This window comes from Serpula lacrymans, assembly GCF_000218685.1.
Source record: "Serpula lacrymans var. lacrymans S7.9 unplaced genomic scaffold SERLAscaffold_18, whole genome shotgun sequence".
In the NCBI taxonomy this organism is placed as follows: domain Eukaryota; kingdom Fungi; phylum Basidiomycota; class Agaricomycetes; order Boletales; family Serpulaceae; genus Serpula; species Serpula lacrymans.
In genome coordinates this window covers 19,953-40,857 of record NW_006763307.1, presented here as the reverse complement: position 1 = coordinate 40,857, position 20,905 = coordinate 19,953, and the positions used below count along the sequence as shown (strand labels likewise).

The window sequence follows — 20,905 nt, the reverse complement described above, 5'->3', positions numbered from 1 at the left end:
GGCTGTCCGAGTCTCTGTACTGCTCCCAGGCTCAACGCTAGCAATGGATGGTCAGTAAACTGACAAGGCTAAGATAACAATGATCTTCATCCATTCACTCACCAGAGATATTTGGAACAGATATGTCATTTTGTTTTGATTCTAAACTGCCGCCACCTACTTCGCCACCACCCGAATAAGGGTCATGATCAGCTAAGAGTGTATCAATCTTTTGAAAGGGACTAACTAACCTTGACATGTCATCCAATTAGAACCATGGACGAATCGGTCATATGAAATACGTGTCTCAGGTGCGCCGATGAGCCTTCTAGTACGAAAGTCGCACCAATTTTGGCGGTGTACAAGCGGCACCCAGTACAAAAGATTTTGGTCAAAAGGAAATTCAGGACTGACCGCAAAAGACACCCAGCCTGAAGAAGACGGTGACTCCACTTGGTTGTACGGCCTGACGATTAGCTGGCAATTCCAGATTCTGACTGTTCTGTCATCGGATCCTGAAGCTAGATGTTTTCCGTCTGGCGAGAATGCAACGCAGTTGACCATGTCAGTATGACCTTGAAGTGCGCCATGGCCTGCTGCCATTTTACCGGTGGTTATATCCCAAATTTTGAGTGTGTCATCCATTGAGCAGGAAGCCAGCCACTTTCCGTCTGGTGAAAATACCACTGATCTAACTGCTTTTGTATGGGCATGAAGCAAGTCTACCACAATTACACCGGTGACCACATCCCAGACCTTGATGGATTTATCACCAGAACAGGAAGCTAACTGCTTTCCGTTTGGTGAGAATGATACAGAACTAACCAATTGACTATGTCCTCGAAATGGGCCTCCCACCATCTGGCCAGAGGCTACGTCCCATATCATTATTGTTTTGTCATTAGAACTGGATGCTAGTTGCTTTCCATCAGGGGAAAATGAAATATTGTTGACCTCATCAGTATGCCCCTGAAATGGATCTGCCACCAACTGAACAGTTACTACATCCCAAATTTTGATTGCCTGATCACCAGAGCTTGATGCTATTATTTTCCCATCTGGGGAGAATGTCACACAGTTTATTCTGGCAGTATGGGCTTGGATTGGGCCAGCTACCATTTGGCCGGAAGTTATATCCCAGATCCTGATGGTTTCATCATGGGACCCTGATGCCAGTAATTTTCCGTTTGGCGAGTAAGCAACTGAGCTGACTTGTTTGGTATGTCCTTGCAATGGGCCCCTTACAATCTGACCAGTAACTTTATCCCAGATCCTGATTGTCTGATCACCTGAGGCTGAGGCTAGGTGCTTCCCATCTGGGGAGAATGCAATAGAATTGACCCATTTATAATGTTTCTGAGCTGTGCTTTTCGCTGTCTCGCCAACAGTCATTACATCCCATACCCTCATGGTGTTGTCACCGGAGCCAGAAACTACTTGTTTCCCATCTGGTGAAAATGCAACAGAACTGACCCATGCACTATGGCCTTGAAATGGGCTGCCTATCATCCGACCACTTGCTACATCCCAAATCCTGACTGTTTGATCTCGTGAGCCAGAAGCCAACTGCCTTCCATCTGGCGAAAATGAAATAGAGCTGATCCACATAGTGTGGCCTTGGAATGGACCTGCTACCAGTTGGCCTGAGGATACGTCATAGATCCTGATTATTTTATCAGAAGAACCCGATGCTATCCACTTTCCGTCTGGTGAGAATGCAATAGAATTAATGCTTGATAAATGCTGCGTATCTGGTTGTATGGCAATCTGTCCAGTGGTTGCATCCCATATTGTCACCGTCCCATTAAAACAGCTTGAAGCCAATAGCTTTCCATTCGGTGAAAATACAACTGAAGTGATAGATTGACGATGTTGCAATGGCAGCATTACCATCTGGGCGGAGGTTGCATTCCATACCCTAATGGTGTAGTCATCAGAGCCAGATGCCACCAGCTTGCCATCTGGCGAGAACGCAACACTCGTTATGCCTTCCATGTGACTAAAAAGCGGTCCCACCACCATGTCACCGTTGGCTACATCCCAGATTCTGAGGGATTTATCATGAGAGCCCGAAGCCAATCGCTTTCCATCTGGCGAAAACGCAACAGTATTGACCATATTGGTGTGGCCTCGCAAATGGCTCATAATCATCTGACCAGTAGATATATCCCATATCCCGACTGTATAGTCATTAGAGCCTGAAGCCACTAGTCTTCCGTCTGGCGAAAATGCAACAGATCTGACCGCGCCTGTATGACCTGAAAGGACGCTTGTAACAGACGGCCATTTCTTTTCCTTGCCAGCCACAGACAACAACTTATGAAACCTGGGGAGATATATCCTAGATACCAGAGATTCCCTAGGTGCAAAAGGCAGAGCAGATAAGTAAATGTGAGGCAAGCTCTGCGAAATAGGATCATTGAAGTTGACGATGAATAGCCGTGCATCTTGCGCAAACTTTTCCAGATCCACACTGACAACCTGTGGGTGACCGCGAATTAATCCTATCCACCTATCCTACGTTGGCTAATAGATTGACTTACCCTAAGATGTGGGGTTACGCTGCGAAGTAGCACTGACGCGATTGATGTATCGTAAACCAAGCTAATTACTTCAAGCCAGTGAAGAAAATGGGTATTGAAAAGCGTTGCAAGCAGCGACAAAATCCAGTCACAGCCTGGTATGCACTCCAGGGCATCCATTAGATGATCTGGCCAAAACCGACACGCATAGATCAGGTGTAAGCCTATATGCTTCCTGATGCGCTCGAACATATCCTTGACGTCGCGATTGCGGATATAAGATGTCTCCAGTCCACAGATATTGAATTTCAGACCGTGATCTGGATCATGCATAATCTTCAAGCATGCACGCAGGAGGTCCAGATTTTTACTGCCTCTTGTGCTAGGATCGATACGAAGTGGGTCAGGACATAATTCCGACTGCAAGAGAAATTCTGCGAATGACAAGTGGCCAATACGAACCAGTCCGTCATCACCAGTTGAGATTACCGATTTTAACCTTTCTAGTACCAGGTCAATCGCGCTTTCCTTGACAGATAAGAGGATAAAGTGTTTGAGATGTTTGCGTGGCAAGGGAGTCTTTGAGAAAATGATCGCCCCAAGTAGCGGCTGAAACACGGCTTTACTCGCTTCATTCATTTGAAGGCTCCCTAAGGCATGAGTAACGAGTTGACGATAGAGACCATTGATATGATCGCGTACTATCATAGAATCACCGGAGAGTATAGACTCTAGCTGTTCCTCTGGAAAACCTTGTTCGATGAATCGCATAACAGTCTCCGCCCAAATGAATAGGCCTGCCGCGCGAGTTGTCAGCTTTTCGATAGCTGACAGTCCTGGCCAGTCGGTAGCCTCCAGAGAGGGGAAATCCATCTTTAGCTGATCGAAACGATTGACGAAGAATGTGCGAACGTCGGCCAGCGCTGCAGCAGTCACTTGGTCTCCAGTGGGAAGCACGACTACTTGACAAGTCTGACGCAAAGACTCCGGAACACGTTCATCTCGGCTTGTAATAATTAACTTCAGTGCCTTGGAAAGTTTGGACCACTGGATAAGAGTATCGATTAAAGCTTTGCGCTGTGGGTACTGAGATTTGTTGCCACATTCGTCTAACGCATCAATGACAATGACCGGATGTCTATTATGTGACGCCCTGAGTTGATATTTCGGCTTTGACAGGAAACACTGTCTTACCTGCGTCCCTGCTGCATAGTGAAATAAGGCTCAGAATCTACTATAGGTGCTTTGATAAGAGCATTAAAATGATCTTGAATGTCTGGCCTTTTTGGATCGGCTCGCCGGTCCTTCAGATTCTGAAGGATGGTAGACGCAATGTCAGTGTTGAAGTGAGCAAGCTCGTATGCCACAGTGCGCCATAGAGCGATCGGGTCGCTAGAAGAGGCATCATCCTGGCGAAAGAAAAAGGAACCACCAAGCCGACCCGCCTGGGTTAGCTGAGAAACCAAACTCGATGCCATTGCGGATTTTCCTGCGCCAGGATTGCCTTTGATCCAAAGAATGTTTCTATCCGCCGTCGGATCATCTAGCCATTGGTAGACTTCTTTGAAAACATCCTCCCGAGTACCTTCCATGCAAGGTTGCACGTAACGACGAAAACGGTCGACTGGATCCAACCTCGACAGAACATCCTCATTTTCGGCTGAGGTCGCACGATAGACATTGGTAACATTCGTGGTATAATTATGTTGGTCACCTGCGATATCGTTAAAAACGCTGTGACTAGCATCGACGTTGCTTGAGTTTTGAAAGTAGGGCATTGTGGGGGGCAAGAAGAAGCTGGTTGGTTTTCAAACGTAAAACAAAATCGATAGATCATGTGATGGCGTTGCATAGTTTCTGTCACTACTACTGCCACCGTGCCAAGCTTAGTTCCAGTTTCTGTTTTTTTTTGACATTCACGATGATGTTTGGAGGACTGACAGCCACTCCAGTATTATCCGGGACATCTTCGTTTTAGGCTCACAGTAGACGAAACAATCCATATATCAGATCTGTCCTACAAATCGCCTGTGAAGAATCGCAAGATGTGGTGGCATTGATGTGACCAGGATGGTAATGAGAATGCAATGATCAATTTCTCGGGTTTTTTTTTACGGCTGTCCTGGAGATAAAACGACAATATTTGTATGCACCTGGTGTTAGCATCGTTGAGTTTGAGCTATTGAGAGGGAACGAATGTCTTCCTTCAAATCTTTTGGACCGCCTACGAGAGATTAGAGATCCAAGTGTTTCGAATAAAGGGTAGCGGCCATCTTGCATACGGTTTTGTCATCTTCGATTTGGACGGAGGTACAATTTCAAGGAAAAGCAAGTTCAGGCTAACAGCCGTAAACGAAGGAACGTCCGTATTGGGGCGACGCGCATAAACTCCGCGAGCGTCGATATTATCTGATCGTTATCTTATCCATCCACGGTTAGCTCATTTTCACTCTAGGTATAAATCATCCTAATACACTAGTCTTCTGCCCAAAGACTGAGCTCATTTTCACTCTAGTTCACTGAACTCAACAATTTTCTGATCGATAGACATGCCTGAAGTCGCTGTCAAGAATAAAGTATGCTTAATGTGAGTATGCCTTCGTTCTGTTCATCGTCGCCAATGTGATACCGAACTGGCTTTCTTTTCCAACTACTCCCATGTATAAAAAGCGTGCACGATGGTTGGGGAATCGCACCTTCTAAAGGCATCAAAGGAAACGCCATCGAAACTGCAGATACAACCCACATGGACACACTCTCCCGCACAAACCAGAATGGCGACGGCTCGGGCGGGTATAGAACGCTCTCTGCTCATGGAGTTGCTGTAGGCTTGAGCGAAGGGCTCATGGGAAACTCTGAAGTTGGGTAAGTGTTTCTTTCTTTTCCTCACTGGTGGCAATAAAGAAAAATAGACAAACTCGTCTATCTAATCTGCGCTCGCCTCCGAATATTGAACCGCTTTAAAGCCATCTCAACATTGGCGCTGGGCGTATTGTCTGGCAAGACATTGTAAGAATCGACGTTGCGATCAAGAAGAGGCTATTTCACAAAAATGAGACGATTCTCGCGAGCATAAAACGCGCCAAGGAAGGTAACGGGAGGTTGCACTTGGCTGGATTGGTGAGTTGGTATCTCTTCTCTGTTAATGTCTCTTATGAGCATACTCGGTCTGCTTGACTTCATTCAATTATTGTGGTTTGAATATATTTTATTATCATTATTTCTTAATATCTAACCTTGATTGTCACCGTTTTACGGATTGGATGAAACTAATACTGACGCAAAACTTTATCTTCCATATCGCTATTTATGCTGTCGACCCGCTCATGCAATATCCAATCTCTTGACGTCTGCCACTCTTCCCATTTCATCTTAATTTCAACTTTTACAAACCAATCTTCCTCCATCCTGCCGTGGCCTAGATCTCCGACGGCGGTGTCCACTCACACATAAGCCATCTCTTCGCCCTTCTCGAAACGGCTAAAGAAAATGAGGTTCCACACACCTACATCCACTTCTTCGCCGACGGGCGTGACACTGCTCCCCGCTCCGCCACCATCTACGCAAATCAGCTCCAAGACTTTATAGACAAAGAGGGCTACGGACAGATTGCGACAGTGGTGGGGAGGTACTATGCGATGGATAGGGATAAGAGGTGGGAGAGGGTGAAGGTCGCTGTTGATGGACTAATCAAGGGCGAGGGTGAAGCGCTGAGTAAGGAGGAGGGGCTGATTGACAAGATTGAGGAGAGGTATAAGAAGGATGAGACGGACGAATTCTTGAAACCAATTATCGTTAATGGAGACGATGGCAGAATTAAAGGTGCATTTTTTTTGATTATGTCTTCGTCAATTAGTGTAGCTAATACTTGTTTCGCAGAAAGCGACACGTTGTTCTTCTTCAACTACCGCTCAGACCGCATGCGTGAGATCGCAACGCTCCTTGGAAAGCTGGACACGCCGATAGAGTTGGATATACCCAAGGATCTTGTACGTCATGTCCCATTTCACGCTCGTTCGCTCGCAACTAACGCCGTACTTTTGTCACTGCGAAGCACATCTCGACGATGTCGCGGTACAACGCTGAGTTCCCATTCACTGTAGCTTTCCCTCCACAAGCTATGACGAACGTCCTGGCAGAGTGGTTAGGAAAGCAGGGCGTGAAGCAGTCTCATATTGCTGGTTTGTCCCTTCAGTTCTCCCTTTGCTCTACCAATACCTAAACTTACCTGTCTACCCCCGCACTCACGTGAACAGAGACAGAAAAATACGCACACGTCACGTTCTTCTTCAATGGAGGTGTCGAGAAACAGTATCCCTTGGAGGAACGTCACATGATCCCCTCTCCGAAAGTCGCAACATATGATCTCGAGCCTGGGATGAGTGTCCAAAACGTAGCAGACAAGGTTGCGGAGGTTCTGAAGAATGGAGAAAACGAGTTTGTCATGTGTAATTTTGCACCACCTGATATGGTGAGTCTCTTCTAGCTTCCCAGTCATTTTCTAAGAAAAACAAACCTGTGCCATCGATTCATTCGATGTATTTGACAGGTCGGACACACTGGTGACTATCAAGCGGCTGTCAAAGCCATCACCAAGACAGATGCTGCCGTGGGTACGATCGCGGCGGCTTGCAAAGAGACGGGGTACGTTCTGCTTATCACAGCTGACCATGGAAACGCGGAGCAAATGTTGAATGCGGAGACTGGGGCACCTCATACGGCGCACACGACGAACAAAGTACCGTTTATCATGGTTGGCGGGACGGGGCTTAAATTTGCGGAGGAGGGAGGTAAAGAGGAAGAAGGCAAGGAAGAAGGGGACAAAGGGATCAAGGAGAAGGCTCAGGAGGAAGAGGAGGAAGAGGGTGCGTTGGCAGATGTAGCGCCTACGGTGCTTGCTATTATGGTGAATACTCCTCTTTTCTGGTGATTCAGTTGATAGAAAACATTCTGACAATGTGCTTGTCTATAGGGTCTTCCTCAACCCGAAGGTGAGCGATTTCTTACTTTTTGCATTCTTATCTTCTGTGCGGTGTCTGATTCATATCTGGCCAGAAATGACTGGTCGCTCTTTGCTTGCGTGATTGTGTGGTGTATATAGTGTTATGGTGTTGTAGTTGTCATACCACGAAGTTAGACCTGACCATGTATCAGGGCGGTGAGGTCTGTGAGCGGGGGCAGCGGAAGACTCGTAGAACTCTAAAGGGTTCAATGCTGATATTATTAGTAGAAGCGAATGTATTATTTTTCTTTGATTTTTATAGAATTCTGAGGTTGTTCTGTCGATGTTTGAATGTTTTTCTTGGCTGAAAGCTATGTAGGTGTTTCAATCTCTCCACATTCGGATTTCGCACGGTGCTACGGGTAGTTGCATTGGACATTATCATACATGACGAGCTCACAGCACTATGCCGATGGACACCATTCATATTCTTAGTTAATACTTCCATAACTTGACAAAACCGGATAAACCCGGTCTCTGCTAAAGCGGCCATTGTTCTCCATGGAGCATAGCCACCACTCCATGGAGTCACCACTGTTTAATAAATCGTAGCGGCGCCAAGTCGCCAGTCCCTGACTCCGAAACCGAAGATAGTGCAGACTGTAAGAAAAACCAATAACAACATCGTGCAATGTATTTTGGACCAAGAAAACAGGATCACTAAGCAATTGTTTTACAATACAGGTAAAATTTTAGCTAGCTCATTCTTGAGCCTCGACAACGTCTAAATCCAGCATTTGGAACAGATCATTGAGTTCCAGATCAGCATCCAACATCTCCCACTCATTGTTCTATGCACTCTTTTTCCGTGGGTGAAGATGACCCTGCCTCTGGCTCTCCCTGGGCATACCTCTTACCCTTGCCCTTTTGCTTAATCTTTTGTGCCCTAGCTTCAACTTCGGCATCTCCAACATTTGGAGCCCCATTGAAAATGGACTTCTGAGCACTGATTGACCTAGGTAAGACTTGTAAATTTTGAAGCATAACATTATATGCTCAAGAACCCCTCTTCTCAGGGTTCCCACTGAAGGCCCACCTGTGGCAATAATATAGTCAGACAACAAATAACATCATGGTTCAAAAAATATTACAGCTATTAAGTGAATTTTTTTTTTGACCGAGACTATTGCACCATGCTTCAGATGAGTACGGTATTCAGTAGGATGAATCAAAGTCCCATCTTTATCACGAATGTTGGGGATGGCAACCAGCATGTTGCCTATGTCATTTTGAGCTATAAGTCTCTTGTAAAAGCTGTTTGGGTCTGGCAAACAAACTGGGGGGACATACATTGCACAATACAGCTCTTAATGATAAAAGAATTAATAAAACTAAGTGAAACTACAATAGATGTTAGTTTAAGGTGATCTCTAATAAATGTAATGTAACATACCTCAGCTGCTGCCCGAGAGGCTATAGAAACGACTGAGGTAAGCCTCCTGGTAATCAATCCCCTCCCTTTGAGTAAAACCTCGTGCAACAATCCGGAGTTTGTATCTCTCAATGTTTCCGTTTTGATCAAACTTGATCTGGAACACAGGTTTTGATGTGATGGGTTTTACTCCCTTTGGAAGTAGAACAGTGTCATATACTGCATTAGTCACTCCCACTCGAGTGCAACCATAGTCCCATAGCTTAACTTCCATAATTCTCCATCCGGACGTGATAAGGCTTCCTTTAGTGTCCTTGGAAGGTCTGTGTTAGATGGACCGGTACTTGCTATTCCAGCAAAGAATGTCTCCTCTGTATCAGATGTTTCTTCATGAACCTCAGGAGTGTTAGGTTTCTCCATGGAGTTGTCATGCTGCTCTTTTTGAGACTGTTCCTCATCTAGAGTCCTTTGATAATCTCGGTTTTTGTCTGCAGGATGGGTCTGGCAACTGCTTCTGTGTACTCCTAGGACTTCAGCAGGCATGACTGCTCTATTAGGAACTTGTGCAGGTACTCCAGGGAGTAAACACATTTGTGTATTTGTTGCCCCACTCACTCCTGAAGGTGTTGAATCACTCCTCGGAGGTGTTGTATGCCTTCCAGAAGCTGATCCAATGGACAGGCTGTTTAGCTGTATTCGGACTTTTTCCACATCAGCTGGCTGTATGTTGAGGGGCTGTCCTCCCACTGACTGTAACTCTACTTTGGCTTTCTGTTCTGAAGATGGCCAGTGTTCAGGTCTTGGTTGTAGAGACTGTTGTGGAGGGTGTCTTAGCTGATCAGGTGCTCCCACTGCTCTCGGAACGTCTCCACGGAGGTATTGCCCCACTGCTCTTGGAACATCTCCTTGGAGATGTGGTTCCATTTGCAATTCATTTGGATCTTGGATCCGAGGGTCAGGATCATCCTCCTCCAATGTTTTTTGGTCTGGATAGTGAGCATTCTCTGGAATGAGTCCCTCCCACTGATCTGTGCTAGTGTCTGTGTTCCAGGGAGCAGTGTCATCCTTTTGTACCTTTCCGGATTCATTGAATATGACATGCCGACTGGAAAACACAGTCTGTTTTTCAGTGTCTAGGAGTTTGTAGGCTTGCTTTCCATGTGTGTAGCCAATCATTATGGCTTTGCGCCCCTTGGAGTAAAACTTCCCTTGCCTTTTGTCTTTCGGAATCAAGGCATATGCTTGGCATCCAAAAGGGCGAAACAAAGTTTGATCAACTCTCCTTTTAAACAGTATTTCATATGGGGTCTTTCCATGGAGTCCTGATGCTGGGCTGCGTGCTGTGATATATGCAGCTGTTTGCATGGCATCTACCCAAAATGACTTTGGGAGCTTGGAATCATGGAGCATAGTGGTTGCTAATGTAGCCAATGTCTGATTCATGAGTTCTGCAATGCCATTTTGTTCCGGAGTATCCGCAGCTGTAGTTTCTTGAATGACACCATCTCCTCAGAGTTGATTTTTGAATGCATTGCCAGTATATTCTCCTCCCCCATCAATCCGGAGAAATTCTGTGTATAGTGGAGTGAAGTTTTCTTCTCCCAAATAAGTCCGGAAGAATGTTTAAACATCTTCTTTCCATTGCTTGTATCGTTCCAGTGCTTCACTTTTATGTTTTAGGAAATATATCCATGGAAATTTGGAGAAATCATCTACAATTATAATCCAGTACCGGAAACCCTCCCTGGAAGTTGGTTTGATTGGTCCTCCAACATCTGTGTGCACAATTTGTATGGGGTGCTTGGCTCGGTTTCCTCCAGTGAACTTGAAAGGTAATTTCTTCATCTTTCCTAAAGCACAAGGTTCACAAAACTCCGGGGTTCCGGTAAGGGTGTCTATATCCTGGAGCTGTCTTTTTGTAACCATTCATTGCAAGCGGTCCATTCCGATGTGTCTCATTCTCCTGTGCAATAAATTTACATCTACTGCTGCAAAAGCTGACTCTGGGTTGATTTCAGGTTTTGCTTGGATGTAATAAAGTCCTCGCTTGTGTAACGCAGTGAGGATAAGTTCCTCCAATTTCCGAACTTCACAAGCATTTGACCCTGCTGGAAAAAGTGTTGATAACCCCGTTTTGGACAATTTGTGGACAGAGACAAGTGCTAAAGTGAAGTTTGGCACAAGTAAGGCATTTGACAGTGCAATATTGTAGTCCTTTTTGCCAACAGTTGCTTGTAGGATTACTGTTCCAATGCCAATGGCATTTACAGAGGATTCATCCCCAAAACTGATTGTCCTCGGAGGATGCAAAACATGGTATGTTCCTGGCTCAAACCAGGAGCGGTGAGGGACCATGTGGGATGTTGCTCCGGAGTCAATAATAATTGTTGTTTTGGACTTATCGGGTTCCAACACAAGGTAAGCTTGAATGCGTTTAGCAAGGGGCTTGGAAATATGTACATGTTCCAATGCAATATGACTCTGTTCCTCCTCGGAGTCAGATCCAGATGATTGCTCCGCTGTATTTGCCTTTTCCTTCTCTTTTCCTTTATCCTTGTGTCTTTCCTTTCCCTTCTTCCTTTGACCTTTTCCAGCTGACTGAAGTGTTTGACACTCCAAGGTGTTGTGTGATTTGGCTTTGTGGAAGTTACACCATTTCTCCTCGGATTTGAGTGCTGTTTTGGAACCTCCAGGGGCCTTCCCTGACTGTCGTGCAACTTCTGCAGTGATCCGGATCTCAACTGCATCAAAGGTAAGTTTATTTTCTTCAACCGTGTTGATTACTGATGACTGAAATATTTGCCATTCAGGAGTGCATGGGAGAGATTGGAGAAGAGCAAAAGCCATGAGTTTGGTATCAACTCCTAGTTTCATTCCGGAGAGGTGTGAATCAATTGTCCGGATTTTTGCAATGTGGTCCTGGATAAGTGATGTCCCATCCCAGGACAATTTGGTGAGTTGCTGGAATGAATAGAAGGCCAAGGCAATGTTGGACGTTTGATGGAGTGAGACAAGTTTATCAAATAACTCCTTGGAGCTGGTGAGGTCTCCAGTCCTCATTAGGAGGGCATCAGAGATGTGGTCCTGGATGATTCCATGTGCCTTCTCATCCTTAAGTATCCAGGTGATCTCAGGATTCTCCTAGGAGGTAGGTTTTCCTGGTGAGGGCTTAAGCTCCTCTCCAGTAACAACCCGGAGAACTTTTTCCTGACGTAGCTTTGAGATGATCCGGAGTTTCCATATCTGAAAATTGTTGGGTCCAGTGAGAACTGGACATGTGGATGTATCGCGTGCTGTGGTCATGGTTCCGAGGTTGCCGTTTCAAATAAGAATTATTTCCTGCGTAGCTTTTGCGCACCAGGGCTCATAACCTAATAAAACTATGTGAAACTCAGCCGCTGCCCAAGAGGCTATAGAAATGACTTTATTATTTACCTATGTGAAACTACAATTGATGTTAGTTTAAGGTGATCTCTAATAAATGTAATGTAACATACCTCAGCCGCTGCCCAAGAGGCTATAGAAACGACTGAGGTATTCCTATACTAAACCCCCTACTACTTATAGTCGGAGGTGCTACTCGCTACAGTATAATGACTCCTAGGAGTACAATTGTGCTCCTAGGAGAACAATGGTTACTCCATGGAGTGGTGGCTATGCTCCATGGAGAACAATGGCTGCTTTGGCAGAGACCGGGTTTATCCGGTTTTGTCAGAAATGACCGTCAGGTGAGAATAAAAACGAGAGTAAGGGACCCATGGTGGGGCTAGGCAAAGGAAGGAAAGTGAAGGAAATGACAAAAGCGAGGGCGCAATGCAATGTGTAGCCAGTGGCGACGCAAAAATTTGCCAAAATGCCGAAATGCGGAAAGTACCGAATGGAAAAGCAAAGGTGAGCGTGACTGGATTGCCTAATAGAGGTGGTGCTAATCAGCCACAAGTTTGAAAAAGGCAATATTAATTACTATTCCACATGGCACTGTGCCTGTGTGGTGCAAAGGCGAGTCTTTTTGAATATTCGCTTCGTTATTGACACCTGTCCATGCTACCAATCAACTTTGGTGCATGACACCATTCTGTTGTGGGGAGTCGTGTACTGTGAGTTCACATTCGGTACCACGGTTCTCGAGGTGAGTGGTCATTTCATCACTCATGAATTCTCCGCCACGATCAGATCTGATTACTTTGATTTCAGCTCCATCTTTTTGGGTATTGAGCCATGCCTCAAATTTCTGATATGCAACTAGAGCATCGCTTTTGTGGGCTAAGAAGCGGACATGCGTTTCTCTTGAGTGGTCATCAGTGAGAGTGAGCATATAGTGTTTCCCTGTTAGGTCCTGTACTGATGCTGGGCCCCATAGATCCATGTGTATTTGTTCACCATACGATTTGGCGCGGGTGTAGGAGACCTTAGGAAGCAGCTTTCTGTTTGCTTTGGCCTTAGCACACACTTCGCAGAATTCACTCAGGGTAGTAGTCTCCAGTTTTACTCCTTTTATCATCCCAGATGAAATCATCTTGGTTAACATTTGCGGAGACACATGTCCCATGCATCCGTGTAGACAGTCCATTGTTATTGAGACTAATTTGTCCGTTTTTCTCGCTTCTTGGGCTTGGTGGGCAGTTATTGCGTTTTCTAGTTGATAAAGCCCTTTTTTCATAGGTATTTGAGTGATTATGCAATTTTTCGGACGTGGGGAGATGATTTGACAAGTTCCCTTCTCAATATGGATCGCGTGGCCAGTCTTTTCAATCTGACTGACGGATATGAGAATTGAGGACATGTTTGGTGCGTATAGCACCCTCTTCAATAGGAGTTCCGTATGACGTGTTCCGTTTGGCATCTTTAGGATTATATCTCCTTCTCCTACAGCTTGGAGTAGGGTATCTCCAGCTGTCTTAATGGGCTGAGGCTTTATGGGTTTTAGATTGACGAATAGGTTGGGATCTGGGCAGAAATGTCTGCTCGCACCGGAGTCTATTAAGACTTGGTAGTTGGTGTGAGTCATCGTTTTCTGCGAGTCTATGTTGCCAACTGATGCCATTAGGACATAAAGATCTTCATCTGAGCTCTCATTTATGTCTGCTTTAGTTGCCATTTGGGTTTTATTAGTGGCTGGTGCGTCATCTTTCCCCTTCTTATCATCTTCATTCTTATCTTTCTTGTTCTTCTTTTTATCCTTCTTGAATCTCTTATCCGGTTTTCAACAGTCTTGTCCAATATGCCCAATCTTTCCACAGTTGTAGCAGGTGCGAGTTTTGCGCCTTTGTTCTGATTGGGCTGATAGTGCCAAGTTCGAGGCTTTACTATTGTCAGGTCTTGACATAGCAGTTCAATTGGCATATTTGTCGTAGATTCGGGTGACAAGGTCGTCAGGAAGAAGAGGTTTGCCAATTGATTCATAGGTTACAGTTGAAGATGATAGGAAATTTCTATAGGATAAGGGGAGTGACGTTATCATCATAGAGACAAAATCATCATCCGAGACTGGGCCTCCCATGTCTCAAGAAGCATGCAGAAGTGGAGCATTTTGTCTATGTGAGTCTTCACATTGTCTTTCTCTCCGCATTGAAGATTTTGGAGCTTTTCTCTAGTGTTCGTTATTACAACTTTGCTTTTGGACTCGTAGTAACCACATAGTCCCTTCCATAATAGGGCAGCAGTGAGGTTGGCTCCGTTCGCTCGCATGCGGACATGAACTGTGGATGGAATGGTAGTGACTATTTGATATTTTGTGGCAGCTTCTCTTCTGCATTACGTGTCATATAATTCTTCATTGCTTGAGATATCTTTCTTGGTAGCTGTAGTGCCATCTGCTTTAGTCACTGAGCCATCATTGTGGTAGGTGAATTCTTCTGGCTTTGTAACCAAGCCTTTGAGATGACGATATAGTCCTCTCGCATCTATATTAGCCAACATAGTTTCCTTATATGTGGCCCAGTTTGTTCCCTTTTCGTCGTGTTTTACCATGCCTAATGCCGACATGGTACCTGTCGTTAGGGAAGAATCTGTGATATCTTGTGGGCTCATAACCTCTAAGAAATCAATACTGAAGCATAATAAGTAAATGAAGATGTGAAAAAAAAAGACTGTATCTACTAACCTCAGTTTTGTGCAATACAAACTGAGGTGTAACTATTCTAGAAACGAGCATAAAAATGAGCAGGCAAAGTCCGAGTTTTTGGATCCCAATGGGGAAACATTTTCCCATAACTATAGGGTGAAAAGTCGGACTGTAAATGAATTATTTAGTACTTGAAATATTAGCGTAGGCTCAAATAAGCTGTTGAATCATGAAAATGATATATTGAATATATGAAAATATACCTACATCTTTTGCTATCTTGCTTCTCATAGCCCTCACAGGCTTTCTTAACCATTGTTACCACTTCGTATCGCAGATCAGAGACTGGGTAGTACTCCCAGCCAGCCAGCACAATGGGTAAGGGCCAGTGGTAGAGATCTCGCCAACCAGCTCCAAGCCCCATCAGTGCCTGGAGATATTAATAAACACTTTAGTCAGGATTGTACCTCACCATGAGGATACGGTTCCTGAACATGCGTAACAATACTTATTATTAGTACATTCTCTTACCTGCTGATTTTTTCTTTTATTCCTCTTTTGGTCTGAGGGATAGACAGTTAGCTATATAAGCCCTACATATTCATGTATAGTTCTTTACCTTTTTATTACTTGAATTACCCGCTTTACTCCTCATCAGAAACCCTTGAGTTTACTCCCAAAGTCCTCTACTTGCTATATTTACTAGCATCTGTTGACCTCAAGCTCATTGTACCTCTTACTCCCTGCAAGTGCAGACAGAGATGGGTATTGTTTTTGTTATAGTTTATTGTTGCCTCACACACCTGTCCCAAATGCAAAAGGCCCGTTTCTGAGCTTTCAGAATCTACTCCTGGAGAGCCACGTATGCAGAACTGGACAGAAAAAATCATTCAGAATACTAGAGCTAATACAAAGTCCTTCAATTAATTTCAAGAGAGATGCAAGGATAACAATGTCTCCGGTGGTGTTTATGAGCTATTCTGGCTCAACTTCCCTCATTGCAACATCCATTTATCTGTTTCCCCCGATATTCTCCATCAAATATACCAAGGAGTAAGCAAATGGTGAACTGGTGCAAGGATCTCATGGATCCTAAAGAGCTTGACCAGCAGCGCATTTCCTCCCTTCCTGCTTGCTATGGTGTTCGTCATTTCAAAAATGGAATTTATGCATTAGGCCAGATTGGTGGAAAGGAAAGAAAGGATATGGCCCGCATATTGCTAGGATGTCTGATTGGAAAGATTCCAAGGAGCGCTATACTTGCATACTGATCCCTCTTGGACTTCATCCAGATAGCACAGTATTCCAGTCATGAAAACACCACTCTGGGCTACCTTTCAGATGCTTTGGACACTTTCCACAAATATAAAAATATATTGGTACAGCTTAATATAAGAGAACACTTAAGCATTCCAAAATTCCACTCTCTCCTCCATTATCACCAGTTTATTACATGGTTTGGAACCACCAACAATTACAACGCCGACATGAAGCGCTTCCATATTGACTTTGCAAAAGAGGGTTGGAGGGCTTCTAATAAAATGGTGACATGGCTTCTGCATTGTGAAAAGGTAGTTGCTTTCCAGAGCTATCTGAAAATGACCATGGAATCAGCACTCAAAGTCTTCCTTAACAGTAAACTAACTCACCCAAATACACATTGCGAAACTGTGAGGAATTAATTTTTCTCATCGCATTCCCATCATGTTGTGATTATCAAGTCCATTCCCCATCACTACTTTGGAGGGATATTGATCAGTGATGTGGGCTACAAATCAGCGCCTTCTCATGGGCTTATTGATATAGCCAATTGTACATCTCTTACCAAGACTCTCTCTCACATGATTAGTAAATATGATAGATCAGACCACTTTCCTTTTTTATTATTATTGGTTAGTTGTTTGGTCAGACCACTTTTTTACTCTTTCCCTTTTTGGTCTGAACCTTGCTGTTCACTATATAAGGAAGTACATACTCAATGTATTATTCCTTAGTTCAATATTAGTTTGGATTTGCGCCTATACTGATACTTTTTAACTCTCATACCCTGATTCACCGCCTTTCATCAAGGACTTGACCAGGCATTGAGTTTTTTTATATAGCTTCATATTCATTGCCTGACACTCATAACCTGTTGAGTCAAGCAAACTGTAAGAGAAAATGTCTCAGTCTGATTATTAGAAGACTGAGATTGTCGAGAAAAAGAAAGTCTGAGTTTTGTGTAAGTGTGGGAATGTCCAATGATTATGTAATGTGCAAAAGAGCGGTTTTTAGAGGAATAGAGGAAAGAGAATAGAGAAAACATATGAGAAGCATAAATGAATGAGTAGGTAAAGAATATCTCAACAATGACATATGCACAGACAATCTTACACTATGTGGTATGGCCTAGGCAATGGTTTAGGATTTTCTTTAGTATTACATATATCTTACAATATTACTGTAAATATTTCAGCATGATTACAGACAACAAACAAGAAGACAGCAAGTGGCTGGCCTTGAACATATTTCAGATAAATTGCCATTGTGCCTTTCCTATGTATGTACATTTCATATAGTGTAAGTAATGAAGTTTGTTGTCACTGTAGGTCATAAATCTACAAGTTCACAATATATTATACTTTAGTGCGAACATTATGAGTGCACATATGATACTGCATCAGCAAATGAAGGAGAGTGTGGGATGACCATTTACATTTTGCATGTGACCTAAAAATTTACCAGGTTTTATATACCAAGATAATCGATTATGTACCTATTGTAATCATTGTTATTGTTATAACTGACTACAAATCTTGTTCATCTTGATAGAATTGTTATACTGCCAATACAAACCAGGTACCACAGTGAAATATATATTTTCATGATGCACCATTCAAGTAGAATCAAACAGCATCTTCATATTTGCTGGCCAACTCCATCAGTTATTTTGACACAGTGTAAGGCACTGTAAATCAATGACATTTTGGTTATTACAACAGATGTTGATGGATTTCAAGCCATGTGACAGATTCATTATATTGACATTGTAATATGTATATAAAGTAACTACAGGCCAATGTATCAACAATTTCTTTACATACCCCATTTCAGCCATTGCTGTCAGCGGCAGTTACTAATTTGAGAAAATATTGTAAACTCACTGATTGCCTATGATCACAAAGATTACATACAGGCCAAGATTGTAGTAAGTGCACGGCAGCTGACAGGACTAGTAGCCACTCAAATTGAACCCGCTGATTGATTTTACACTCAGGATAAAAAGTACAGCTTTTATTTAAATACTATCCTCCAGGCAGTCCGATGTGCTTTGCACATTTGACTTGCAGCCCAAGCCCTTTGGTTCCAAACTCCTCCTCACCATTTTACTTGATGAATGTCAATCATGTTCACAACTTATCACAATCTCACCACGGCGACGCAGATATGGATCCTAATGACTCGGACCATGAAAACTTTGCAGCACAAGCAAGAGCTAGGTGTTAAATTGCTGCATTAGAAGAAGATATTAAAAGGCTGAGGTCCAAAGCTAAGAAACAAACCTCGCAGGTGAGTGGTATCATTATATCTCATAGTCAGTGCTCAGCTTGTTCATCACCAGTGATGATATGTTGTATGTGAACAAAGGCCATGTCATCTGAAGGCTTATTTCTATATTCAATAGCGTTACCAAATTGATAGACAAGCATGATTGTTGTTGCAAGCAAGTTAAGTGAGAGTCTGACAGACAGTAGTGAATTGGGTGCAAGAGCGGCAGAAGAGTATGTTTTAATCTTATTGTACCATTACATTTTTAGCAGCTAACCATACCACTCAACAGGCAGGGCCATTTACACTGATTGTTCCAGGAATTAATATACTACTTGCCCTGGCTGAAGAAGAAACTTGATTCCGATTGCAAACCCCATGTATTGGATGAAATCTATAGAGAGGTAACTGATTAGTGTAGCCCCACTAAATGAACTAACCTGAATAATCTTTTCTCTTAAAGCTGCAGAAGGTTCTGATGCTGCTCAAGGCAATGATGCCGGAACCCTTAAAGGTGCTGTCATTACATGGCTCACAGCTTTATACCACCTGATCAACCCTCCACTCTATAACCATATTAAAGATGACAGAGGTTTTCTGCATGATGTTACAGGGCAATTTTTGTGTCTAGTAGAGTATGACTGGAATGACAATGTGTAAGCTCTTCCTGTGGCCAATCAATCAAGCTAATGGCACCTGGATCAAGCGTCAAGAAGAAGATTAAAGATCCTGATCCTGATCTTTTGGTTACAGGTAGTTCCTGGCCCCGGTTTCTGTATGACACAAACCATCAATACGACCTCAACAACATTTGAAAAGGGTCTTTGTTGTTCAATGTTATTACTAAAGGTATGCTCTACCATCTACCACCGTGACCTCAATTATTCTAATGTGGTCTGCCACCTGGTTCTTCTAAGGCTTTTAAAGCAATATTTACCTCCCCATCCTCAGCAAGGGATGCTGATGCATTGGACGGGCTCTCCAGAGATTCTCAGCGCCTGGATCAATCAAAGCAGTTTGGTAGGGGAGGGTCTAGTGATAAAACAACCTGAAGCCATGTTGCCTCATTGATAGGCATGAAGACTGTAAAGCCCAGAGCTCTTGCATACACTGCTGTGTCGATACACCAATCCCCACTCCATATGATGTCTTGAGCTTACTATTTTGTTCTAGCTTCACTTTGCACTCTCAAACATCAGTTCCTGGTGCGGTGTAGATGGAGACTTCCAATATGTTGAATTCTATAACAACATTGTCAACTACTTTAAGGTTGTTCCTGGCCCTGTTAACCAGAAACGAGTTGATAAACTCTTATTATGGTGGAATTGGTATGTTACTCTGGTGTATCTATCAAGCTGTGTCTCATACCATACAATTTGTGATAGTAAGGTGTTCAGGCGTGATTGCAAATTTTATTTGCCTAAGGAAACTTGTCAAGCTCTTACTGTTTCTTGATTAGCTGCACAACAAGCCGCGCAGGAGAGAATTTGCAACTGATGCTTTATTCTTGCTGGAATCTACCTGCTCATAATGTATACCTATATAATGGTTACTATGTAGTAGCTTCAAATCGTATATATTGCAAGGACTATATAATGCTTTGTTTCTGCACCATTCATACCTTTCTACATATTCTTGAGAGGAGCAATGATTTATGGATCTATTTGATATGGCAAACATGAACAATACATTTACAATGCATTTGCTTGTATGTTGTCACAACTTCTGCCCCATTTGATAATACAGACAGAAACTTATTCTGTATTTGAGTACATCACAATAACTACCCATGGCTGTAAAGTACTTAGAGGCTATTGAGAGGTCAGTCAAAATATTCCGAACACTAGCTAACCTGACCAATTTGTTATGATAACAAAAACAATAGACAGTTTATAATGTTGATGTATTCATTTGCATGGTACTGCAGTTTCTGCACCTTTTGATAAAACAGACAGGAGATTACTCTGTATTGGAGAACATTACAATACTCACTAACCACTGTAAAGCACTTGAAAGGCTAGTGTTACAACCAAGAGTTAGTTACTCTGGCGCACACAGAACACACTATAAAGAAGATGATGAGGGAGTGGTTACCCCTTGAGCTGCAGAGAGTTTGTTGGTTAACAACAGGAGGACTGGCTGAGGAGTCTCCTGGATCTATTGGGGTATATATACTTCTACAGGGTTATTTGTACATGTGTACTATACAGTTGATAGCGACAGTGGCTGATGACGTCATGGGGCCTAGCCCGCATGGCCAGCTCCACTGTGTGAGAGAGTTGTGTCCATAATAAGAAGAAAGGCAACGCAGCGCAAGAAAGGGGAAGTGCCGCATGGCATTGTGTGTGAAAGCTATAGTACAAGGTTAAAGCGGAGAAATAAAAGTAAAGGGAAAGTGCGAAAATTGTGTTATCATAACACTACACCCATTCTGGGGA

At 43.5% G+C, this 20,905-nt stretch overlaps 2 protein-coding genes across 2 annotated transcripts; one reads left to right on the top strand and one right to left on the bottom strand.

The window, feature by feature from the left end:
* Window positions 1-225: 225 nt before the first annotated feature.
* SERLADRAFT_374654 (uncharacterized protein) lies at window positions 226-4,093 on the bottom strand (the record flags this gene model as incomplete). The annotated part of the gene is made up of 4 exons (XM_007324063.1): window positions 226-456; window positions 706-2,460; window positions 2,523-3,639; window positions 3,696-4,093. The coding sequence occupies 4 exons, from the start codon at window positions 4,091-4,093 to the stop codon at window positions 226-228; spliced, it is 3,501 nt and encodes a 1,166-aa protein (XP_007324125.1).
* Window positions 4,094-5,050: 957 nt separating this feature from the next.
* SERLADRAFT_374653 (uncharacterized protein) lies at window positions 5,051-7,585 on the top strand (the record flags this gene model as incomplete). The annotated part of the gene is made up of 10 exons (XM_007324062.1): window positions 5,051-5,088; window positions 5,172-5,366; window positions 5,468-5,621; window positions 5,924-6,323; window positions 6,381-6,490; window positions 6,556-6,682; window positions 6,758-6,972; window positions 7,051-7,407; window positions 7,474-7,492; window positions 7,557-7,585. The coding sequence occupies 10 exons, from the start codon at window positions 5,051-5,053 to the stop codon at window positions 7,583-7,585; spliced, it is 1,644 nt and encodes a 547-aa protein (XP_007324124.1).
* Window positions 7,586-20,905: the final 13,320 nt, after the last annotated feature.